Source organism: Podarcis pityusensis (assembly GCF_964106645.2).
Source record: "Podarcis pityusensis genome assembly, chromosome: 1".
Classification (NCBI taxonomy): Eukaryota; Metazoa; Chordata; class Lepidosauria; order Squamata; family Lacertidae; genus Podarcis; species Podarcis pityusensis.
In genome coordinates this window covers 42,588,396-42,614,732 of record NC_138028.1, presented here as the reverse complement: position 1 = coordinate 42,614,732, position 26,337 = coordinate 42,588,396, and the positions used below count along the sequence as shown (strand labels likewise).

General features: G+C 44.7%; 2 protein-coding genes across 3 annotated transcripts in view; both read right to left on the bottom strand.

The window, feature by feature from the left end:
* Positions 1-2,303: 2,303 nt before the first annotated feature.
* KNSTRN (kinetochore localized astrin (SPAG5) binding protein) lies at positions 2,304-9,758 on the bottom strand. Its single transcript, XM_080997650.1, has 9 exons — positions 9,461-9,758; positions 8,784-8,862; positions 8,133-8,250; positions 6,678-6,737; positions 5,461-5,560; positions 4,465-4,579; positions 3,702-3,763; positions 3,330-3,404; positions 2,304-2,643 (listed from the first exon to the last, which is right to left on the bottom strand). The coding sequence occupies exons 2-9, from the start codon at positions 8,851-8,853 to the stop codon at positions 2,512-2,514; spliced, it is 732 nt and encodes a 243-aa protein (XP_080853776.1). The 5' UTR covers positions 8,854-8,862; positions 9,461-9,758; the 3' UTR covers positions 2,304-2,511.
* Positions 9,759-11,542: 1,784 nt separating this feature from the next.
* Positions 11,543-26,337, bottom strand: part of DISP2 (dispatched RND transporter family member 2) — a 29,800-nt gene continuing 15,005 nt past the window's right edge. The window contains exons 3-8 of one of the 2 annotated variants that reach the window (XM_080996430.1): positions 25,026-25,055; positions 21,665-21,788; positions 20,377-20,489; positions 17,744-17,862; positions 16,685-16,782; positions 11,543-16,183 (exon numbers count right to left, since the gene is read on the bottom strand). In XM_080996430.1, coding sequence (XP_080852556.1) covers positions 12,773-16,183; positions 16,685-16,782; positions 17,744-17,862; positions 20,377-20,489; positions 21,665-21,788; positions 25,026-25,055 — 3,895 coding nt within the window. In that variant the 3' untranslated portion in view covers positions 11,543-12,772. The remainder of the gene's footprint in view (positions 16,184-16,684; positions 16,783-17,743; positions 17,863-20,376; positions 20,490-21,664; positions 21,789-25,025; positions 25,056-26,337) is intronic. The other variant, XM_080996431.1, reaches the window with a different exon arrangement.

Genomic DNA, 26,337 nt, shown 5'->3' with positions numbered 1-26,337 from the left:
TTTTATTTCATGTCCTTTGGCTTGGTGGGGTGGTCGTGTACATGGCAATTTTTTGCACAACAAACCTTACCTTACCTTTCCTTTCCTCTAGGCTTTGCCACCCAACTCTTTAATATTTTTAAATACTTAGCCAATAGCAAGTTTGCACCTTAATACACCCACTGTACTTGATAGCTCATGAGAAGCTAAACTTAAGTACTTCACTGGCTTGAAATAAGGACCCCCCCCCCCTTTTAAAAGTCAAGCATCAGGATGTGAATAATCAGGTGCAGTTGTGTAAATTCACTTTTTAAGGAAACAAGGCCTCACAAGTCTGCAGTTCCATTACTATTGTCTTTCATTGTCCTGCCCTGATACTAAAGTGAAACCAAGTACAGTTGTGCCTTGGTACACTGTCATTTTGGCTCCTGAACATCACAAACCCGGAAGCGAGTGTTCCAGTTTACGAACGTTCTTTGGAACCCAAATGTTCTTGCCGCAGCCAATCAGAAGCTGCGCTTTGGTTTCCGAACGTTTTGGAAGTTGAATGGACTTTCCGAACGGATTCAGTTCGACTTCCAAGGTACAACTGTACAGTAATACTAGTGTTGTAAACAGTCCTGAAATAAACAGGAATGCTTTCCTATTTTCCAAGCAGAAAGGAGTGGATTTATTGAATAGATACAGAATAAATCCTGTTTTTAATTTGATCAGAAATATTCCCCCCCCCCAAAAGGGGGGAATCACTGCACTGATTCCCAAACTTCCCCAAGAACTACTTGAAAACTGCTGTTGGCCTTGACAGACCACAATGCTTTCTATACTTGATGTAGTCAGAGCTCTAAAGATTTTTGCGGCTTATTGCAAACTCAACCATCTGACAATTAATCATGGGAAATCTAAAGTCCTGGTCTTTACCAGGTCTCGGAAAACTTACAGCTGGAAGTTAGATGGAGTCCAATTAGAACAGGTTTTCAAATTTAAATACCTGGGAGTCTTTTTTCACTACAACCTAAGCTGGAAGCCACAGATACAGTATTTACTAAACAAAGGGAAAACAATACTTTATACTCTACTCCAATTTTTTGCGGCCGACGGAGCCTCCCACATCCCTTCTGCATTGAAAGTGTACCATGCAAAAGTGGTTTCCACCCTCTGTTATGCTGCCCCGCTCTGGGCCCCAGGGTCCAATTTAACATCGTTGGGGACATTGCAGAATCAGTTTCTCCGTCGCCTCCTGAAACTCCCCATGTGTGTGAGCAACGCAGCCATACGTCTGGAGTTAAGGATTGCATCACTGGAGACTGTCATCTGGAAGCGAGTCTTTGGTTATTGGCTGTCCAGCTGGCATAGGCTTCCCGACCATTACCTTTTTCAGTGCCTCTGGCGGGACGACTTTGTCAATCCGTGGGTAGGAAAAATCCACGCCAAACTTCTGAGCATCGGAATTTCCCCAGCGGACTCCTTAAAGATGAACTTACGCTCAGCCAAAAGACTTATTGAGCAAAGATTAGCAGACATTGAAAATCAACACAACCTCGCCGGGGGTGGGGGTGTCTGCTCCCCCAGGTATCACGGAATAACCCCACCACTTGGCCTTCCATCATACATGTCATCTCTTTCATCTGTACCACACCGACTTGCATTTATTCGTGCAAGGTTCAATGTCCTTCCATCGAACCTGCTGAGCCACAGATTTTCCAAGGGTTTGGTGTCTCCGCTATGCGTGTGTGACGGGAAAACTGTTGATTCTCTCCCACATATAATGTTCAACTGTCCCCTACATAGCATAGCCAGGACTAAATTCCTGGGTCCTGCTTTACTGCGCTTGGTTGGCAGGCCTGCTGAGTCACATGCCGCACTACTTTTGCAGGATACAGATCCTTCTGTAACCCTACAGGTGGCGAGATTCCTGAATGCGGTTATCTCACACACAAAAACCACCAAAAACAACAACATCAAAAACTAATCGGACAGTTTTGAAGAGAGTGCATGTCGGATCTCGTCTTCAGTTTTCCTTTTTCTGGGATCCGTCCCTTGGAGCTCTCCGGGCCCCAAGCTGTTATCTGGCTCTGCTCAATGACCCACCCCTGCATCATGGTGTTCACCTTCTGGTGCCGAATATATCGGTCTTTATGCCTCTGTGCTTTTATGTTTGTACATACTTTATGGGCTAATAGCCGTAAATAAATAAATAAATAAAAATAAATAAATACTTGATGTAGCAATTGTAATAAATTGTACTAGATGCTGTATTTTAAAATTCCATTTATATTGCTTCTTTCATTTATTTTATTGTATTAGAAAAAAAATCCTACGTATGATTCTCATTCTAAATTGCTTTTATTTTGATCAATTAATTACCCCCAAAAAGTTATTTACAAAAAGCAAAACAGAGAAAAGGGAAAAAACCCAAAAGGTTTCAAAGACAAACCTTATTAAAACTATAAAGTTCCAAGGGATACCCCTGCTCTATATATTGGAGTCCAATAAGGAAGCAGATCAGCACAAGATTACATGGCTCAGTTCTTGTTATGATGAATTGAGTTCCTCTGCCTGATCCAAAATGGCAAACAAATCTTCCATTTCTCTATGAAAACACTGCTCCTGCTCTAAGAAATGGGCCTGTTCCTCCTCCACCTGCTTCCATTTGTCGTGTGTCTTCTACGAGGAAAGAAAATTAATAGTTAATGTATTCTACACACAACAAGTTACAGGGAACCAGGCAGAGGGCCTTCTCGGTAGTGGCGCCCTCCCTGTGGAACGCCCTCCCACCAGATGTCAAAGAGAACAACAACTACCAGACTTTTAGAAGACATCTGAAGGCAGCCCTGTTTAGGGAAGCTTTTAATGTTTGATGTAACATAGTATTTTAATATTCTTTTGGAAGCCGCCCAGAGTGGCTGGGGAAACCCAGCCAGATGGGCGGGGTATAAATAATAAATTATTATTATTATTATTATTAACTTGTATTTTCAGTTTTCAGAAAGGCAGCAAAAACATTAAGTACTGAAGTCCATGAAGCTTATGCCATAATAAATTTGCTAGCCTTCAAGGTTTACACGACTTGTTTTCAGTTAGCAGGTACAAGATCACTCTGCAAAGTGGCTTGCTTGCAGTGCGAAGTTGCTGTCAGTTGAGGCCTTTCCCCTCTTGCCAAACAGAAGTAAGAAGTTTGCATACATATATGGAGGTGTGGTTAGCATCAGGTGAGCAGAGAAGAAAAAACATTTAGAAGAAAGGAATTTGTGTGGTGTTGGCTCTGTCTAGAGACCTAGCAGTGGTGGTGGTCAGGCTTAAATGCTCTGTATGTTGGCAGTAATGGAGAAGGAAGACAATTCGTATTTTACCTGAAGATTCTCTTTTTGCTCTTTTGCCATCTTGGTGAATAGTTCAAGGTCAGTAGTCAGCTTCTCCATCAAGTCCTGAAAGAAAAGGCACAAGAAGGGGTTGACAAAGTGAGGTCTAGCTAGCATGTCCAATGGTCAGGAATGACGACAGTTGCCTAGCAACATGTAGAGGTCATCACACTGACTGCCATGCATCAGGGACAGCAGTTCTGTCAAATCCTGTCCTGGAGATATTCAGAAGGTATCTCAGTAGTTATTTAGGACCCATGACAGCTGGAACTTGGCAAAATACATAGAAGAAACTTTGCAGGTGGAGGGGAAGAGTCAGGCAAGCAGTTTCCTAGGGAAGAGGAAACAGGTTCATTCTCTCACCATTATTTCAGCTTGTGTCTTCTTGTTCTCCTCATCCTCTTCCAAAATTTTGTCACCTGTAGCTAATTGGAAAAAACATTTACAAGTCAGAACCATACATATGCCATTAATTTACCAGAAGCATGGCCTCCATTCCCATAGTTCTGGGACTATCCTTAATAAGCAACTCAAAATTTATTATTAAATTTATACACTGGCATTCATTCATAGATCTCAGGGCAGTTCACAACATAAAAATAAAGATAAAAACAAGATACATAATAAAAACAAGAACACTGCCCCACACAAACCAATAAACCCCTCCCCCATCTAAAACACCAAATTAAAATTTAAAAGATTCTGCAGATCACAGTGTGATCGCATGGGAAGGGACTATAAGTTCAGCAGTGAAACACATGCATTCCATGCAGGCAACTGTGGGGCACTGGGGTCCCAATATCAGCACATTCCCCTGACCCTGCTTCCAGCACTCCCATACACTCAGTGGGATAACCAAAAAGAAGCACCTAGAAGTGTACAGGTGTTCCTGTGTATGTGCCCTGATCACAGGAGGTCCCAAAAGGCCCTGCAACCTCCTTGCATCCAGTGTAGGAAGAAAGAAAGGAAGAAAGAAAGAAAGGAAGAAAGAAAGAAAGAAAGAAAGAATCACAGGGAACTTTATCCAAGGAATTTCAATTCCATTAAGACATTTGGGAGAAAGTGATAGTATACTGCAGATGTATACGTACAGGGGAGAGAGCAGAGAAGCAACTGTATTTTATACCTGGATCACAATTCCTAGCTGCCAAGATCAACATGCAGCTCTCCTGAAATTTCTTCAGCTTCTGGTTTTCTTTTTCCAGACTATCACACTGCTCCTTCGTATTCTTCAGATCTTTCTGCAAGTACAGATAACTAAACCAAACAGCAGAGCACCAGTTTTTATTAGGCCTTCAAGCATTTAAGGTTTGCTTGCCTGGCGCAGGAGGGATGAAAAACTACACACTAGAGGGAAGCAAGCCTGCCCTCCACCCCGCACAGACCGCTGGCATGAGCAGGCATTAACAATATTTCTACAAGCCAATTTCTTGGATGGCCTTTTCAAAACCTGTTTAAATCTGGTAACATACAGTGGTACCTTGGGTTAAGTACTTAATTCGTTCCGGAGGTCCATTCTTAAGCTGAAACTGTTCTTAACCTGAGACAACACTTTAGCTAATGGGGCCTCCTGCTGCCGCCACGCCGCTGCTGCGCGATTTCTGTTCTCATCCTGAAGCAAAGTTCTTAACCCAAGGTACTATTTCTCGGTTAGCAGAGCCTGTAACCTGAAGTGTCTGTAACCCGAGGTACCACTGTATTTTTAAATAACTTCACACACACACAGTGTGGCCCATTGGGCAAGTACAGTCCAATGAGCCAATGCCAGGACAAGATACCTTAGCATCTTGTCCTGGATTTGGTCTGCTGGATCAGACTAAAAGGGCTGCCTAGTACAGCATCCCGTTTCCCACAGTGCTCATCCAGATTCCTATAGGAAGCCCACAAAGATGGCATGAGTGCATCAGCCCTCTATCACTGTTCTTCTCCAGCTACTAGTATTCAGAGGCAACATGCCTCTGATCTTGGGAGGTAGCATACAGCCACCATGGCTGGTAGCCATCAATGGCCTTATTCGCCATGAATTTACCTAATCTTCTTAGAAGGGTGTTGGAAATCTGGGGGGAACCCAGTGCACAGTTGAGATCATTTTAGGATAATCAGAATCAAGTTTGTTTCCTACCTCTGCTTCCATCAGCTTTGAGCTCACTTCCCATTTAGCAGACTCCAACTGCTTGTTCTTGTTTCGGAGCTCAGCCTCCCGTCTGTATCTGCTCATAGGGCTATAGGATCAAAAACATATCACTGATGCATCGTGGATGAGCAGTTTGTCTGCATTTAACATTCAGACAAAGCTCACACAGAACACCATAGATAGAAAGAGGTAAATATACATGAGTTGTCATTTAAGACATGGGAGAAAGTAGATCCAGGTGTACCAGATCTTTGGGTAATTTACCCAGGTAAGGATTTCTGACTCCCAACTATTTATCAATAGCAGCAACAAAATGACTCCCACCCAGCATCCCTGCCCTAAGTTACACAGCTGAAGTGAAGAAAGCTTGGGGGTAATTAGGGATGCATTTTTGCATGCAAGGACTTGGCTCCGAAATCTTTTTCACCTTTAAATGTATGAAAAATGAAGATCCAGCAAACTTGCAGTTCCTAGTTTAGAGCCCTATGGGAGGAATATTCTAATCAAGAAGCAACATTCTGACCAGCTTATGATAACAGCATTCACAGCTTTGCTATTTACTACTCTTGGACATTTCAATGTTCACCATGGATTCAAAAGTATATACAGTTGTACCTTGGAAGTCGAACAGAATCCGTTCCAGAAGTCTGTTCGACTTCCAAAATGTCCGGAAGCTCTTGCAGCCAATCGGAAGCCGCAGAAGCCCCGTCAGACGTTTGACTTCCAAAATTAGTTTGCAAACTGGAACAGTCACTTCTGGGTTTGCAGCGTTCGGGAGCCAAAACATTTGAGAACTAAGCTGTCCGAAAACCAAGGTATGACTGTATATAGCTGCACACTGAAGCTGCATGGTGACTTTAAAGAAAAATCACATAATGCAAAATAAACATAGAAATACATATTGATGTTTATATGATATTCTGTGTTTTCTTAAATGAGGTAATCATTTAAGAAATGTTAATTTGATCTAAATCCATTCCTATGTGGAATCAACAACAACATTTATTATATAGGCTGCCCTTTTCCTTGATGGGACTCAAGGCGGCTTACAGATAATAGTAAGAACCGCTAAAAAATAGGGGGAGAAATCATTCAAAAAAATTAAACAGAATTTAAAAACTATATACATATATAGTCATGTTGTGAACGAGTAGGAAGCAGAGAAAGAAAATGTGTAAGAAACAGCTTTGCTTTGGGGCACTCACGTTCGAGCATTTGACGTTGCTGCTTTCTTAGGTGGTGGCTGTGTTGCCTTCTTCATGAACCTTAATAGAGTTAAATAATGATATTTGTAGCTTTTATTATTATTACAAAGCCAAACCAACTAGCAGCTTGATCCTCTGAACATTTGCCATTATTTAAACCCCAAATTCCTTCACACCATTTGATACATTTCATCAAGTGTAGAAATTGCAAGGAAGTAGCTTTTGGCTAAACATTATGAGAAACCTATGAATCAATTATATTATTATTAATTTAATAATTAATAATTAAACCTTCCAAACCACCATCTCCAGGCGTTTTTACACATAAAATAATTTAAAACAATTAAGAACACAAAATGGCAAATACATTTAAAACAAGGCTAACCATCCCAACAAGTGCGCATTCAGGGTACAGATCCATTATGCAGCTGGTAAAGTATGTTCGAACATAACCTTCAACTGTTTCCAGAAAGTGCAGATAGAAATGCTATTGACAGAAATGCTATTTCACAGAACAGGGGCAGCCACACTAAAAGTCTTGCTCCGAGTTACTATAGAGCAGGCTTCAGAGATCTTTGGCACTTGCAGGAGAAACTTGCAAACTGCAACAATCTACTAGATGCATAAGGGATAAGGCAGTCTCTCAAGTAACCTACTCCTGAACTGTAAAAGAACTTAGAATAGTACAGGCTGAATGAGACTACATCAGGTGGTGGTGGGCTCACATTCACTTAGGGCAGGCATGTCCAAAGTCCGTTTCCGGGCTTAATCCGGCCCACTGGTTGGTTTAACCTGCCCCTGTGGCAGTTTCTTTCCTGGGGTAAAATCCTAAAAAAAAGCTCAACAACCTTGGGGTGGCCCTTTGGTTGGCCCCCACGGCCCTTCAGTTCATCAAATCTGATCCTCTTTGAAAAAAAGTTTGGACACCACTGGGTCATTAAACCAGAAGCTGGTTGGCAGAGGTTGCATAGCAATGCTGTACTTGCAGCTTGTGTCAAGCAAGGGATGGACAACGTGACCTCCAAGCTCCCTGTTAGTGCGGTTGGTTCTATTGATTCTAGGATAAAGCAGCACATTTGCTGAGAAATGTCAAGCAGTCATGTTTGTTGTTAAATACCAATGATTACAAGCTTTGTTCGCTTTTTAAAAGTTATTTTACAACACCTTTCCATTAAAAGACGTGCTCAAAGCAGTCTGCACATCTAAACATGTTTTTATAAAAAAGGAGGCGGGAAGGCAGGACTAACAATAATAAAATAGAGTAGAGGCAATAATGACAACAGATCAGCTGGTAGAAGAGAGGCCTAAATGGGTAAGGCGTTCCAAAAACTAAGCATGGCTTTGAAGAAGGCTGTCTATTTCTTCATATCCCAGTCAAGTGCAACCCAGGTGTCTAGGGCACTTTCAGTAGAGCTTCCACAGAAAATCTCAATGGTAGTATACACTTATATTTACCTTTGATTTGTGTCTTTGAGGGCAGTACGCACAGGAACATTTTCACCAAAAGTGAAATCAGGAGCTTTCAAGGGGCCCAGGTCAGGTTTGACAAAACACTGCTTTTTTGAATGTGGATCTGCAAATAAGGAATCCATTTAAAAACAAAAGGAAACTCAATAACTCACACGATTGACAACACCTCCCTCAGTCTCCACATTTAAACAGCATTTGAAGACCCACTTTTTCTCTCCATAAAAACCCACACCAGGCATTTAGAAAGGTAAATAGTTTGGCCCTTGTTTTACCTAGATGACATTTCAGTGCAGGTTCAGTGAAGGTCTGGGCACATGGTGCCAACTTAAGGTTTGATCACACGGCAGAGCTCAACTCAGGGCAAGCAGCTTATTAGAAAATTCTAGGCAGGAGAGGGAACCTGTGGGCCTCTAAAAATTGCTGGACTCCGGCTCCCATCACCACGGACTATTGGCCAATGGGAGCTGGAGTGCTGCAACATCTGGAGGGCCACAGGCTCTCCAGCCATCCCCTAGCCTGGGAGATTCATCCTGGCTGCCACAGCTGTTAGGATGAGCACTTGAAGATGAGCAACATAGGGGTGAAAACACAGCTATAGTGTAACAATACAGTAGTTCTCTCAAGAGCCTAACACACCTGTTAGCATACTGATCACTTTGGGCTGTTGGACACTGTAGATAGGAATCCTGGACTTCTCATTCTCCATATTGAAAGCCTGTAAGAACAGGAAAGAAGCATTGCATGTTTGTTAGACAAACTGCTGCAACCTATAGGATGCATGAAGTGCAGGGGCCACCTCAGGCACAAGGAATGAAACAAACCAGAGGAAAACACAGCACCACAACATCCAGCAGTGGGTGAAGAATAAAGAACCCAGCAGCAAGTTACCTCCCTTTTTCAATCATGCTCCTTGCAGATTCTCTACTACACAGAGGGCTGATCTGAAAAAGGGGCATGCCCATACAATATGGCATTTGTTTTGAATGTGCTGGCTCATCTCTCAAACTTGGAAATGCCAGCCCCATTTCAAGATGCACAAAACATATTGACCCCATCACTAGGTTTTCACTGACAGCCTAGAATTTAAAGACATCATTTCCCAACAAGTTTGATCCACAGCACCTCTTTTATGAGTTTTATCATGACTGACTGATTTTAATCATTTTATTTGCATGCCAGCTTCATCTTCAAGAGCTGCGTTATCTATCAGCTGACAGCATACAAATCAATCTGGATAGCCATGGCCTTTGCGGGGTGGCGTCGTTTAAGGCTGCACCCCCAGCCACGTATTTGCAAATACAACCCACACATACCGTAAATTCTCCAGAGGCCTCCAAACCCCCAAGGAAGAGCAGCGCCCCGGAAACTTCCCTCGGCTCAGTGGATAACAAGCGTCAACGAGGTTAAGTATTTCTCCTGGGCATGTACAGAGCGCACCGCGTATTAGCGGCCAAAGGCCGCAGCACAATAGTTCCCTTCGGCTAATTGGACAAGGCCCTCGAGGCACAACGGAGCAGACTCTCCGCCTCCTCCTGCGCTTTATCTGGACCGGCGCCGTCCAACTCCCGCCAGCGTTTGAACGGGAACCGACTCCAGTCACCGCGATACCACGCGAGAGTTCGAGCGAGCCGAGGAAGGAGCCCGATGCGCAGGCGCCGAATTACTCGGCTTCTCCGCGGCTTTCTCCCCACCACCCAAACACGGCGAAGGGGCGCCTGCGCAGGATGAAAAGTGAAGCATCTTCGACCCCTCCGACTCCGGCGCTGAAGGAGGATCTTGCCCTGCGCTACTGTGGGAAGCGGACGAGGAGAGGCTTAATAAGGGTTTTGCACGACAGGCGTGTTATCGTTTAGGCCTTAGGGGATGTATTGGTTGCTGTTGCTCTGCTTTGAAGCGATGCGTAGTGAGGCTTATATCGGACAGATTTCCATGGGCTTGATCCGAAGGAAGTAACCCTCGGGTTGCAGACTTGGGTGGACTAACCTGTATATTTTTTTCTAGGACACACCCGGCGTCGGGGGTTCTGTACCTTCAGCGCTGCTGAGAAAGCAGATGTGCCACCAAGTGTCGCTTCTTCCGTCACTGGGTTTTAAGGATAGGGGAATGCAGCCCTGCTGACACGTGTCCTGCTTTTCAAAGGTGACAATGCACGTGTACCTGAGCAAGGATGGCAAGTGGACAGAACAAGCCAGCCTGTAGTAATGACTGACACTTAGCAATGCCGGCTACTCTCCACTCCATTTGCACCTTCCCGGTAGTTAGACAATGATCGTGTATACGCCACAAATTTAAAGCACAAACACAAAAAAGCACAAATCCAGGGATTTTACCCCTCACAGAGCTATAGTTTCCCGCACCCTTAACAAAGTATAGCTCCCGGGATTCTTTGGTGGGGCTGGGGGTTAAATGTTTGGTGTATATTCCTGTCCTGCAGCTTTTTTTTTTTAGCCAAAAAACAAAGTCAACAGCCTCATTATTTCCTGCCTTGGTTTGGCTTGTTGGACTCTAGCCTGAGATTCATATACCTCCAGGCAGTGCATGTCCAACAGCTTCCGGTGAAATCCTGTAACGTTTCATGCCACAGATGTTCTGTGGGGGGTTGTCCTGCTTTTGTGCAAGTGGACCTAATGGTCAGGGGTACCTTTACCTTTACCCCTCCAAACAGCCAGAGAGCAATAATGTGGCGACATTGGATTGTGTGAAGCCGACATCCCCTCTCTGGTGTACTCCAGATGTTTTGAACTACAGTGGTACCTCGGGTTACAGGCACTTCAGGTTACAGATGCTTCAGGTTACAGACTCCACTAACCCAGAAATAGTACCTTGGGTTAAGAACTTTGCTTCAGGATGAGAACAGAAATCGTGCGGTGGCAGCGGGAGACCCCATTAGCTAAAGTGGTACCTCAGGTTAAGAACAGTTTCAGGTTAAGAACGGACCTCCAGAACGAATTAAGTTCTTAACCCGAGGTACCACTGTACAACTCTCATAATCCCTGACTATTGATCATGCTGTCTGGGGTTGATGGGAGTTGGAGTTCAAAGCATGTGGAGCACCAGCTTGTGGGAGGCTGGTGTCAAGGAAAACCCCTTTTCTAATTTAATTCAGTAAGCAAAAATGTTTGGCAAGATGTTCCTTTACATTTTCAGTACATCTGTTCAGCTACTGCACACTTCTGTTTGCTTTACATGATAGGACTGGCCTGCTGAGGAAACGCATGTGAACCCTCAGAGAAGAGCACAGTGGTACTTAGTGATGGAGGGAATGGGGTGTGTGTGTGAAAGTACAGAGAGCCCTGGATCTTGGTATGGGTGGTGGGTGGAACTCTGTCCATGTATGAATAATATAATCACACAATTAGCTGTGCAAACAAAAATAATTAAGATTTTGAGCCCAGTTTAGGAAACATGTTTATTTTTTACGCTGGGATATCACTTTGACAAGTAAATGTAAAAAGATTGTGATGGTTGAGAGGACCAGGGCAGGGCGTGACATGGCCAATGGAGAGAAAGAAAGTAAATTGCAGGATTCCATAAATATGCAAACTTGGACATCTCTGTACAGCTTTGAATGAAATACTAGCCGCTAAGGTGAAACACAAATTACCCATATCAGAAAATGAAGAATTACAAGAAAAATGTCTGATGAACTTTAAGCACACTGTCAGTGGGAAAGAGAAAAATATGCTGAATTTCTGATTTAGGGATCTTATATGTTAATAACAAACTTGTTCTCTGCGTGTCAGCTCTTCTGCAGCCAAAACTTCACCATCCACACACAAGAGGAAGTTATCAGCAGGAGGACTAAGGTTTGCAGAAGGGCACAAAATAAGTAGGAGGGGCAGACTTAAGGGGGCAAAAACAGCAACCCAGTGAGGACTGAGCATGCTCAGTGGCCACAGAATCCTGACTGGCAGGGAGGTGGAAAACTGGAGGGGGTAATGGAACAGCATATCTAAGGAAAGGCATGGCTGGCTGGCTGGACCCCAGAACAGAAATGTTCCACGCTGCAATACAATTTCTTGCAGGTTCCACTTGTAAATTACATTGTAGGCAAAAATTGGAGGGGAGAGCAACCACCATTATTTTTGAAGGGCTACTGGTTAGTCTTTTCTGAACGAAAGTACCCCAGATAATATTACTTTCAGCTATCTGAATACATTTTCCCTAAGGAGATTTGTTTGACTGATGGTGAAAAGAGGGATGACTGAGCTAAAAGACACTTTTTGTGTCACGCCATCAATATTCAGTCGGTTAGTAGCAATGATGTTTTAGAAAAGGGTTTCCCTTTGTCTTTAAAATATCCTTTGAGCCATTTACTTCACACTTATTCCACTCATCATCATGCCTCTCTGTTTACTCCAAAATGAATTGCACTGGAGAGAATGACAAAGAACTCTTGCTTAATAATCCCGCAGTATAATAGAGAATATGGCACTGTCTATGGAGCAGGCAGTTGAACAGCTGACACTGCAATAACATCTGCCTCTAATCCGCACCAGGTTTGCTGGCTTTGTAAAAATGCAGCTTGTTCTCATTTTTTGGAAAAGTTTTATGCTCCCTACTCAAAATGGAAATTAATTATCCTTGCCCCTGAAATAGCAATTATTTCCTCTGAGATGTTCATTTCAGTATCCAGAGTTTTGGGCGCCAGACCGCTTGATCCAAACATCAGGCATATCTGGTTTGCTGTTTGGCAAGACAACTGGATCCTCGCCCCCTACTCCTAACCTTTGAGTTTTCCTCAAACCGCTGTTTTGCTGGGATGCTGAAGCAGATGTGTCAAAGACAGTCTCCCTCAGGTCCAGCCTCAGGGTGTCTCTTTTTCCATTCAGGTGACCTCTTTGAGTTGGACAGCAAGAACCAGCTACATCTAAATGACCTGGGCAATAACTGGCGGATTCCATGAGTTTTACGCTTGGTTCAAAGTCACTCAGGGATGTCTCGCTGGAGACATTCTGAGCACTGAAAGAGCTGCCAGTAGAATAAAGGCATCTGTGGAGTTCGTACATTTCAGTTTCTGGTACATTACTATTTTCTGAGGTATAATCTGATTTTTGTTGATCGGTGTTGCTTGAGGAGTGAGATTTATTCAGCAGTTTGTCATCGACTGTGCTGGCTGACTGAAGATGGTCCCAAGCTTTATGGCCATATTTTTTACATCTGCAGTCTCTGCGAGGCCTGTCCCTATGACTTTCTGCTTCATTTCCTGAGCTGCTTCCAGGTTTGTAAGGAGAAGATGTTTGCAGGGCTGGACATTGGCAAAGGGCTACATGACGCCCTGCACTCTGTTCCAGCTTCTGTCTGTCCTTTTCAGAGGAAGGATGAACTTCCATTCCAGAGCACTTGCTATCTTGGAGCTGAATGTCTTCAGATAAGACAGATGGGCGATTGGACAACTTGCTTGTGGAGGTGCTGTTGTCAAAGCTGTCACTAAGCTTCCTGGCCAAAGGCTGGAGCTCGTACTGTTCATTTGCACTGTTGGATTCCTGATCTTTTTGTAACCTACTCTGCTTCTCATTTCCCCCACAGGTAAACGTTCTGTTGGAAGAGCTTGGGTCGTCCGAATAGTTTTTCAGAGCACGAGTGCAAGGCCAAATTATTTGTCCACAATTCTTCTCCGGGCCAAAGAAGCAGCACAGAGACTGGAAGAAGAAGCTCGCAAAGCCGCAACTGACACACTTGATCATCATCACAAAAATGCCCAGTTTCCTGTAGGCCAGCACGGTGGCAGGCAACATGATGACACCTGCCGAAAACAAAGCCGAAGTCCCCATGACAGTGGCACAGCTCATCTGCTTCAGGGAGAAGGCTACACGGCTCAGGCGATCAGGATGCGGACACAAGTGGTAGGATATGCAGTAGTTGACCGTGAAGTCAACGGAGAGACCCACTGCTGCCGAAATGAAGAGAGACTCCACCGCATTGAGCTGCCACTCCAGGAGGACCAACAGGCCGACAGTTACCAGAACGGTGCCTGTAATAGCTGCGGCGGAGAACAAGCTAAGAAGGACGTTCCAAGTTGTGAGCAAAAGAACCACAAATGAGATGGCTATTGATAAGCCCAGCACTACCATACTCTCTGTGTCCACGCTGTGCTGGAGATTGTAGAGCTCCAGCTTGCTGGTGAACCAGCCGTTCTGAAGCCCCATGGGGGCTGCCTTCATCTCTTCTCTTATCCAGAGGCCAATTTCATCATAGAAATGCTTGGCCTTGCTATAGTTGAAGCTGTAGTGGTAAATGGTTTGAAACTGTAGCACCAAAGCAACCAGGTTGCCCCTTTCATCAAATCTGAGGCCTAGGTCCCGAGTCTCAGCCTCGTCTCTGTTTTGTTCCATGATCATCATCTTGATGCAATGAAGGAAGACTTCTCTGCTGTATGGGAAGGAGAAGTGATTACAGCAGAGGTTGAAGCTGTGATCTCTCTTAGAGCACTGACGGCTATCCATCCACCGGTGAAATTCTTCCATGAAGCAAACGGTGGGTTTTTGTTCCAGTTCAGAGTAGTAAAAAGTCTGGTTTTTAACTTTTTGGCAAAAGTCCAGCAGCCATAGCTGAGCTTCAGAATTTTCAATGGTAAATGCTGGGTCCATCACCAGAGTGCCATTGCTCTTGGGGTTAAAGTGATCCCCATTGTCCACTGGGAGTACACCCCATATAATAGTGACGGGCATGTGCAGGTCTTCTCCTCGCTCCAGCCTTTCAAACATAAACTCGTTACAATATTCAGCATCATACCTCTCAAAGGGGTGGCTTAGCCTGAAAACCTGCACAGATGACATCTCTAGAGAAGGCAGTTTGAGCCTAGGGTTCAGACAGGAAATGTAGGCACCCCCTATAGCCAAGGTGGTAAACCAGCAGATCCATATATAGCGGAACTTTATCACCCCACAAGGAAGAACTTTCTCAAATAATAACTTGGCGGTTTCGTGCCAGGTTTTCTGGATACGCCTGAGGATGTGGTGGAGAGAGAGAATGACACTCTTGTGCCCACTGTTATTCCAATAGCCCTCTGGTTTATAGACGCAGCTCCTTGCTAGGTAACGTTCATACAGCACAACGGTGGAAGGAAGCCAGGTCAGCATGAAGACCAAGTTCACCAGGACAGAGGTGCCCATGTAGATGGCAAAACATCGGATGGCGGTTATGTAACTCATGTAGCTGGCGTAGAAAGCAGCACCAGTCGTCAGGCAAGATGCTAGCATGAGATACCCAAAGTGATGCATGGTTAGTCTTACCCACTGCAGTAGCCCAGCGGATGGGTTCTGGCTCTTACTCAGGTTCCAGAGGTCGAAAAAGACAAAGGTGTGGTTGGCACAAAGACTGCTGAGAATGACTACCGCTGTTAGGTTTACAAAAGGGAAGTAGGAGAATCTAAAGGCCACCTTGTACAAGAAATAGGAAATCATCAAGGTACCAAAGACAATAATTAAGGTGATAAAAGTAATAAAGACCGAGCGCAAATAAAAAAATATGCTTAGAAATATGGCCAGTATCGCCAAGACTGCATACATGGTATCCAGTAATAGGTAGTGCTGGAATAATGTCTGCTTAAGGCCCAGATCCATCCCAGTAATGGACGTGTAATTATCAAACAAGTCCCACGACTCAAGGTTGTTCAGGTAGATGCCCATCATGGATGCTCCTTTCATCATAGGCAAGAACAGCAGGCTGTATTTCAGGGTTGGCACTTGGTATCCCACTGTCTGTGGACTGAGAAAATCTCGGTCGACGAGGAAATGAAGAAGCTGGTAAACAGCACGGAAGCGAGTGCATTTCTCGGGGATTTTGGAGCACTGGGTGTGCTTGTCTCTTTCAGTCTTGGGACCGATGCAAGGAGGGACAAGGACACCTTTGTGATAGTCGGGGGCACATGAACGAAGGAGCACAAGGGTGTGGGAAACATCGGCTTCGGTAACCTCTAAACAAGAAGACCTGTTGTACAGGGCTGCGATAAAGTTTCCAAGAGACCAACTTGGACAGCATTCGTTGGCTTCAGTACGCTGACAGAGATTCCCAAACTCTGCATGAGAACGGATCTGGAAAAGCCAAAGGGAAAAAGAATGAATTAGGCCTGCCCCACTGCCACTTCCATTTCTGTTTTATCCTTTTGACAAATGTCTTGTTCTGAGGATGGGGACTTTTAAAGATTTTGTTCACACACGCCCCCTATTTCAGTCGTCTTTTAAAGCATAGTGTTGTGTTTCAGGATGTAGCGTTCTACGGAATTTGTGGGGAGGCTTGTAGCTCACTGGTAGAGCAGAAAGTCTCCGGTTCAGTCCCCAAGATCTCCAGGTAGGGCTGGAATATCTCTTATCTGAAACCCTGGAGAGCCTCTGCCAGCCTATGGAGACAATACTGAGCGAGATGGACCAGTGGTCTGACTAAGGCACCTCCTGTGTGCCTCTCTGTGTGTATGAGAGAGAGGGAGAAAAACTATATCTGGAAGTAAGGATTTGACACTGATTCGGAAGCATTAACCTGAAGTTAAAACAATCCAGGAGTATAAGTGTGTGCATATTCCTTACAGCAATACCAACCTTGTCCTGCTCCATTTGACACATGGATTGTATTGCTTTCAAGTTCCATAAGCTTCCAGCAGTTGTGGACATAAATACCAGCTGAGAATAACTTTTCCCTAAGGGCCAAAATAGTAGGTACAGTTATGCAACAGCAAAGATACCTGACAAACTACTTGGAACAAGCTCTAGACATGTGGGTTGGGGGGGGGGCTGCTTTCACTGTCCTTGTATAACTCTGTTTTCCAAAGAGGTAACCATATAACAAGACTTACCCTGTTTGCTTAAACCATTGGTTACCTTAACTCACTTAAACTTGGGCTATGCCACAACTATTTAATCTTATTGATTTTCTTTTCCTGTTAACTTGGTTTTAATTGGCATCCTTTGTCTGGTCATTTATTTAATTTATTAATTATTTTATTTCGTAAAATCTATACACTGCTTTATTTTATTTATTTTTAAATCCTCAAAGCAGCAAATCATTCCAGTTTATACCCATTTCCTTGGATTACCAATGTTGCACTTGTGGGTTTTTGAGGCTGGGGGATAAGAAGCATCTCTGAGTCCTTTCACTAATACTAATACTAATACTAATACGCGGACACACACACTACACAATATTGGCCAGCTCTAAGCTGATTAATATTCTGCAGCCTTTTAAATGTGTCTGTGGGAAGTGGGGGGGGGGGGTTGTTTTGCTATTTTTGTCTTACTTATTTTCATATTTTTATCCTGTATTTTACTCTCTGAACCACCCTGAGATCTTACGATGTAGAGCGGTATATAAATTTGCTAAAGAAATAAAAGCTCTCACTTTGCTTCCCTGCTTGTAAAATAGGAAATGACGCCTCTTATTAGTTACAGATCTGCACTGAAGGTGTATCACGCAAGCTGAAGGCTCTTAAATGAGTATATGGAACGAGGCAGCTTCAAAAACCTTCCATAAGGAAAATTATTTATTATTGTTTCTTGAATTTATATACTGCCCTATACCTGGAGGTCTCAGGGGGTTTCACAAAAATGTCTGTACTTTCTTGCCTTGGTCAGTTCTGGAGGGCAATCTCAAACAAAACTTACCTGGGGGTCCACAAAAGAAGCCATCCTTTTCATAGTCTGGCTCCACCATCCTCCTTATTCTTGCTTCTCGTTCGCCTTGTATGGATCTCTGCCCTCTGTTCATGCCTATGTCCCCGTAACTAGCAAAAAAAGAAACAACATTGTCCTGAACTGAGTATGGTTCTGCAACTCATCTGCATGGCTTTTACAATACAGAGCTGTAAGAAAGGCTTCTCCTTCTCCCTCCTCTCTTGCCCTTGTTCTCTGCCAGGCTTGGATCCTACAGTATGTTTGGAGGGAACGTAAACAACAGTGTCACTTAAATAAGTTCCTGCCCCCCTCCTCCTTCCTAGCAACCTGTCACCTCACCCCACATTGTTCTTCCCCACAGAGAGGGTTTCTTCTTTGGGGGGCGGGGAGAGGTTGTAGATGAATGCAGGAAGGAGGAGAGGATGAGGGAAATTTCCTTCTGTGATGCTCCTTAAGTTCACCTATCCCTATGCTAACCCAACTTTTTCAAGCAGCTGAAATTACAGGGACGCAACACTCACCATATTTTTCGCTCTATAAGATGCACTTTTCCCCTCCTAAAAAGTAAGGGGAAATGTGTGTGCGTCTTACGGAGCGAATGCAGGCTGTGCAGCTATCGCTGAAGCCTGAAGAGCAAGAGGGATCGGTGTGCCCCAATCCCTCTTGCCTCCAGGGATAGCCACGCAAAGCCTCTTGAGTGCAGCCGGAGCGCTCCTGCCTCTTCGCTCAAGAGGCTTTGCGTTGCTTTCTTGTTTTCCTCCTCTAAAAACTAGGTGCGTCTTATGGTCGGGTGCATCTTATAGAGCGAAAAATACGGTACCAAGTGCTGACACTGTTTCATTTGGAAGCAGCCCATGGTGTGTCATGTTTACAAATATAAAGGCTGGCCGTAGGCGGTGGGATACTTTAAGCCAGGGGTCAGCAACCTTTTTCAGCAGGGGCCTGATCCACCATCTCTCAGACCATGCGGTAGGCCGGACTATATTTTGAAAAAAAATAACGAATTCCCATGCCCCACAAATAACCCAGAGATGCATTTTAAATAAAAGGACACATTCTACTCATGTAAAAACACCAGGCAGGCCCCACAAATAACCCAGAGGTGCATTTTAAATAAAAGGACACATTCTACTCATGTAAAAACACACTGATTCCCGGTCCATCCGTGGACCGGATGAGAAGGCGATTGGGCCGCATCTGGCCCCCAGGCCTTAGGTTGCCTACCCCGGCTTTAAGCACTCTAAGGGGCAGCTAAATCCACTGCCCCACATCAGGGAGAGGGTGAGAAGAGAGGTGTGTGGCGTGGCCCGTCCTGCACCCTTTAAACTCGCCTGTTTGTCTCAGGGGTGAAGGGCAGTGCTCCATTGCCAGTGATGAAGTCAAGAGCCAACTGCCACTGCGCAGGAAGTGGGTGGGTAACATGGGCATAGCCAGTGTTTTTTTCTGGGGGGATGCAGGGGTACGCATGCCCCTAAACATTTTGTGAATCTTAGTACTTTTCTCCATTTACTGTATTTATTTTCCCCGATTTGAATTATAAAATGGAGATTTTCTTGAGTCAAAATGAGAATACCCTTAAACATCTTTTTAGAGAAAAAAAAAGCACTGGCCATGCCCATGTGAAAATCCTCAAAAAATTTAAATCCTCAAAAATTATTGAAAAGCATTAAAAATAATTCACTGAGGTTCTGCACCCCCAACAGAAGCCTGCCCCTCATAATGTCCTTTTATTGAGGGTTTTTTTTAACCTGTGATCTCCCGCCCCCCAAAGCTCAATCACTCCCCCCCCCAACAAAACTCCTGGCTATAATGTATTGCTCTTTCCTCTATAAATAAGATGCCTTAGGCCAGCTCTCCAGACACCTTGATCATACCTATGTTTTATATATGCTGTAAGCTGCCCAGAGTGGCTGGGGAAACCCAGCCAGATGGGTGGGATATAAATAATAAAGTGGTGGTGGTGGTTAGCATCATCATCATCATCCTTGGGGGATGGGAGGCCAGCTTTTGCACCATTCAGAAGACCTAAGGAAGACTGGCTAACGATTAGTTTCCATGGAAACACATTGCCTGAATATCTGACTCACAGAAATATGGTAGGAAACCAGAAATATGGTAGGAAACCATAATAGTTAACATCTTAGGAGACAAGCCTCTGTGCCTCTTGTGTGTTATCCCTGTGCTGCCCCCCACATTGTTGCCTCCTCCAGTGTGGAAATATAGACTACAGTCTTTTTTCAGTTCCTATTTTATGCTGTTAAGCACCATGTATATTGATGGTTCCACAATACATCACATAATAAGAAATGGGCCATTGTTCTAGAGCATGGATGTTCAACGGGTTGATCTCGATCTACCAGTTGATTGTGGGGCGTTTCTGGTCTATCCTGTGATCCTGATGGATCGCCCCCCCCAAAAGCTCAACAACTTAGGTTCTGACACCCCCCAAAAAAGCTCAACTTTTGGTGAAGGCCCCCCCAAAAGCTCAACAACTTTGGTTAATCCAATGGGTAGATCATTGCCAGTATTTTTATAGTGGGAGTAGATCGCAGTCTCTTGGAAGTTGGACATCCCTGTTGTAGTCGAAGATCTGTAATCCATATCCCTGCCCCCAAAACATGTACCTGTTGTCAGTGTGAGGGGAAAGAGAGAGAATCTTCTTATAGCCTGTGTGGCTTTTCATATTCTTCCAGACAGTGAGCTTTCTGCCTATGTCGGTGTCTCGTGGCTCAAATCCCTATTTATAAATATAAAAATGTACATATTTCAAGATGTTATACAAGGGCATTTCTATTTACAATACGCCATTGGATATAGCACTAATCTAATGTGTATGTTCAGATGAGTCCTTTTTTAGTTTAAGTTTACGATTTCAAGACTGGATAACCAGAATTAATCCTGAGCAAACCAAGTCTGGACCCATTTTAATGAAGTGTTTCAATAGGTAAGATCTCCCATTAATTTCAATGGGATTGAACAAATTCCAGTTCATTTCAATTCAATGCAAATCTCTTGTGCAGCTCCCATCCATATCAACAGGACTTTTGCTATGAGGATTTGGCCTAATATGCAAAGTCTGGATTTAGCCTCCCCACACCAGAAAATAATTTACATCAGGACTTTATTAAGGTCAGGTTATTTAACGAGTTCTGAAAATCTACAAGAGTGGTTTAAAAAGACGACAACACTTATAATGTTCTCTCTGTAGTGGAAATTTTACTCAACACTGATCCAGAGCAAAACTCCAATGTATAGTTAGCAGAGTAAAAACTTAAACACATTGCAGGATTCCCAAAAAATAGACCAGAGGCAATTAATATTCCATCCAGCAGAGCTGTACTGCTACTGAAGGCAAATTAGCACAATGGTCACAAATCCAATACGTTCAGGATTGGCACTGTCCATAAGAAGTCCAGTTGCAGCAGACTTAACTGAAACTTACAATAACTTATAATAAGTCTAAACCTTAACACTATATACAGAACACCACACCAGAAGGAAGAGAGATAGAGAAAGTAAAACCCACGCTCCTTCTGGCCTATTATAGTCAGCATGATCTTGACAGAAGAGATAACAGAACCAGTTTAAACCAGCTGTACTCAGCTTCTCTGAAGGAATAACCCAAACACCATGAACCTTCTGCTTGTTTCTTTCACACAGAGAAGCTTCCGGAACCTTCTTGAACTAATTGGAATAGGAAAAGATCTCTACACATCAGATCGATACTTTCTGTACTAAGAAATGCAAACTGACACTCTGTACATATTTTATTGGAAGACTGTGGGAGAAGAAATCTCATTAGGCACCTACAAGTATTTGCCAGGGCAACTCTAAAGCATGGAAAGAGGGTAACCAACCTTTACATGGAAGGATACTGTATGTCCCTAAGGCAGATCATCTGCAGGAACTTACCATCAAGGGCTCAGAAAAATCAGGCAAATTTCCCACTAACACGCTCACCAGCGTACAGACCAACACGGTCACCGAACAGAGCACTAAGACAGCGACCGGCCACTCAGCAATCACTTGGGACAAACTGGAAAGGAGCGAAAGGAAAACAAGAAGCTGCCATTTCATTTAATTTTCTGTTTCATTCATTTCTCTCTCTCTCTCTCTCTTTTAGGTGGGTAAAGTGGGGAGGGACTTCTTTCTTTTAATGTTGCCAGTTAAAACCCACACTGGCTACTGGTGTGATCTGGCACCAGGTTTCAGGGTGGGTGCTGGTGGGGGTGGGTCATCGGCTCATGCTCTGGGTTCACAAGTTATTGATTCAGATTACCTAGGCGCATGGCGACATACTAGGCTGTACCTGTAACTATCCCCCCAAGTCTTCATAGCTGGAGAACAAGCCACCTACCTGCCTCACTCTGTCCTGAAATGAGGCTCTTCCTTTAACCCCCCAAATAAATAAGTGGCTAAAAAGTGCCTTACCCACCCCAAAATGGTTAGGGAAATGACATTAGCATGCATGCTTGGGGGGCTCTGTGGAGCAGACCTGCGGCTGGGGGCCTACATCCTTTGCTCCTCGGGGGTACCTTGTTCGTCATGTCCCCTCTCTTTTTCAAAGATGGAGAGGAAGTGTATATGGTAATGGAGCTCACTTTTTAGCACCATGCATGACCAAATTATTCCATTCCTCTTGGGGTGGAATAAGGGGGAGCTGAGAGGGAAACCCTATCAAGTTATTTGAGAGAGGCTCAGCCAAACTAGCGGTTGCCTTGAAGTCTCAGCGTTTAACCTTCAGACCAAAAAGGCCATACATGTTAGACATCCCTGCGCCCTCTCTGATGTGAAAATGGGGCTTGAAACGCAGGGGGAAGGGGGTGGCCTTGCATGTTTCAAGCTACTAATGTGAACATACCCTAAGACAGCCTAATGGTTGGTCTCTCTCACTGCAGTCAGAGATAAAACAAGTCACCACCTCTCAGCTTCCTCTTTAAAGCAGCCATTTGGAAGGGGTGAAGCCTGCAATTTTGATTGGAGCAGTGGAGCCAGAGAAGGGGAGATGCTGTGCTGTTTCTGGACTGAAATCTCTCTCTCTCTCTCTTACACACACACACACACACACACACACACACACACTGCATTTAGTCATCTTGCTAGAAGGAAAGAGATGCATAATATAAGTAAGTAGGTAAAGGTAAAGGGACCCCTGACCATTAGGTCCAGTCGTGGCCGACTCTGGGATGGTGGCGCTCATCTCGCTTTATTGGCCGAGGGAGCTGGTGTACAGCTTCTGGGTCATGTGGTCAGCATGACTAAGCCACTTCTGGCTAAGCACACGGAAACACCATTTGCCTTCCCGCCGGAGCAGTACCTATTTATCTACATGCACTTTGATGTGCTTTCGAACTGCTAGGTTGGCAGGAGCAGGGACCTAGCAACGGGAGCTCACCCCGTCACGGGGATTCGAACCGCCGACCTTCTGATCGGCAAGTCCTAGGCTCTGTGGTTTAACCCACAGTGCCACCCGCGTCCCTAATATAAGTAAGTACCTGCCTATTATTCACCAGCAGGACTAGTGTAACAACTTAGGAGTGATTTCTCTTTGGGGGAAATGACACAGGAGGGAAACATTAGACACTCCCTTCCCCAGCACTACTGCTCCAATCAGAATTAGAACCTCCTCATTTTATAGTTCTGGGGTGGTCAAAAAGAATGTTCTCAAATGTTTCTCAAAATTCACTTCTGATAAATTTTGGCTCCATACATACCATCCATTTAAAGCAGGCGTAGTCAACCTTTTTATACCTACCGCCCACTAATGCATATTTCTTGATGGTAAAATTTCCTTACCGCCCACCAGTGCTCAGTGGAAGGAAGATTCAGCTTGTGCTGTAGAACCCCCTACCGCCCACCTAGAATCCTGAAACACCCACTAGTGGGCGGTAGGGACCAGGTTGACAACTCCTGATTTGAAGTATGTAGTTGCCATCAAAGAATCCCAGCAACCGTAGTTTACCCCTCACAAAGCTACAATTCCCAGTACCCTTAATGATCTACAGTGCTCCAGATTCTTTGGGGGCAAGTCATGTGCTTTAAATGGATGGTTTGTACACAGCCTTTGGCTCAGGTAATACTGAATGGAGCTAGATTAGTGGATGAAAGAAGCAACGAGATGAGAAGGTAAGACTAAAAGGGGCAGGTGCCAAGCCTGCTGCTTCCCTCCCTATGATCAAAATGGTATTAGACAGTTATTAAACTAGATCTACAGCTGCATCAGCCAGTCCCCATTTTCATTCATGGCCAGAGACATTTGGGGTGGCTTTTCACTGAATATTCTCTGAGCCGGGCTAACATTCTCCAATAGGTTGGCGGTGAAGCACCCAAAAGGAAATATTTCAAAAACCGATCCGAAAATTCTTGTCAGAGAAATGTTGGCCCTCCATCCAGTCCCTATACCTTTCCTTGAATTTCCCTATTAACATTTTATTTGTATTATGCTGCATCTGTCAGAGGAGCAGCTTGGTAGCAGATCTCTAGCTGAGGCAAATAAACAGTGTCATCACTTGGAAGATGAAGAGGCTGTAGCATGCAGAAATGAAGAGATGAGACCGATATCATGCGGGGAGTCAAGATGCTCAACCCAGCAGGCTCAGCTGAATAAAAGCACTTTTCTTTTTCTTTTTTGGAAGGACAGTCCCTAGCTTCTGTATCCCAATGCCTTTAGCTACTAGTGTTAGCTTTAGGGCACTAAATCCATTTCAGTAGATATAGGCACAAATTAAGAAGTTAGCAAACGCCTGCTTCACAAGACAGAAAGTAATACATATCTTACACACACACCATATTTACACGGTAGAAACACCACAGGGAGCCACTACTGTCTCCAACTACCTGATGTACGTTCGTGTGAAACACTTGTGATGTGCGAGAAAGAAAATGTTGACACTTCACGTGTTATGTTGAGCATAACGGGGCATGCTAAATGTCGAACGTGCAAAACAGTGCAACGTGCAAAGGAAGGCCATACATGCAGAACAACACGGCAATACCTGGTTCGAGTGTGATATGGGGAAAGCTCTCTGGAAGGCGAGCTTTTCCTTAAAGCTGCGGAGTACATCTCTTGCAAAGCAGGTTGGGTTGGGGGGAGCGGGGGACTCAAAACAGATGGGAAGCTCTTAATGAGGAGCTGTGAACCTACTAATGTAGCTGCAGCTCTTTGCCTGCCTGGGATGTCACCAGGAATAATACATTGCCTCGTTCCTAATAGCAGGGTGTGAAGAGGAGGAGGAGACATGATGATAGGGTAGAGAGATTGATTGTAACCTACCTCTTTGGCATCCTGAACACTTTGTCATGTCTGTAGGGAGAAAGATATTCATTGGCTTATTAATTTCAGCCCAGGAAGAAGTCTCCGTTCATGAGAGTGTTAACCCTTCCAGGCAGGCAAAGGACAAAGTCAGAAGTCTGAGATGCAGTACAAGGCAATGAACCCTAAATAGCATGGTTGGGGAGGTTGGCAGTTTGCGTGATGATGGACTTGGCTGTCCCTGCAGCTTATGGGGGTCCTCTTCTGACTTGGTTCATTCAACCAGCAACCAGGCTGAAGCATCTAAAACAGCAGGAGGGAACATATGGCTCTCCAGGCAGTTTTGGACAGCAACCTCCACCAGGCTCAACCAGCACAGGTGACAGCAAGGGATGGTGGGAGTTTGTGTCCCTTGGCGAAAGACTTGGGCTCTCAGCTGGGGAATCCCTGAAAGTTTCCTTGAGGAATTCATTGCACAATCCCTGCATCCACTCGGAATATGGGTTATAAGTTTCAAAAGGCACAATGGCAGAATCTAGGAGTGAGAGCTTTTGTGGTGTAACTGCCTTGTTCGCACTGGTTGATGATCTCCAGCAGCCTAAGGTGAAAGCTGTTTCCTACTTCTGCTGGATCTCTCAGCGGCTATTGATACAATCGATCATAATATTCTTCTGGTCCATCTAGAGGAGCTGGGAGCTGGGGGCACTGTCATACAGTGGTTCTGCTCCTTCCTCCTAGGCCGTGTCCAGAAAGGGGATGGTGGATGAGTGTTCAGACCCCTGGGCCCTCACTTGTGGGGTGCCTCAGGGTTCCGTCCTCTCCCCCATGCTTTTTAACATCTACATGAAGTCACTGGGAGAGATCATCAGGGGGTTTGGGCTGGGTGTTCATCAGAATGCGGATGATACCCAGCTCTACCTCTCTTTTAAATCGGAACCAGTGAAGGCAATGAGGGTCCTGTGTGAGTGCCTGGAGGCGGTTGGAGGATGGATGGCGGCTAATGGATTGAGGTTGAATCCTGACAAGAAAGAAGTACTGTTTTTGGGGGACAGGGTGTGGGTCGGTGTGGGGGACTCCCTGGTCCTGTTAGGGGTAACTGTGCCCCTAAAGGACCAGGTGAGCAGCCTCGGAATCATTTTGGACTCACAGCTGTCCATGGAGGTGCAGGTCAATTCTGTATCCAGGGCAGCTGTCTACCAGCTCCATCTGGTACACAGGCTGAGACCCTACCTGCCCGTGGACTGTCTTGCCAGAGTGGTGCATGCTCTAGTTATCTCCCGCTTGGACTACTGCAATGCACTCTACCTTTGAAGGTGACCCAGAAACTACAACT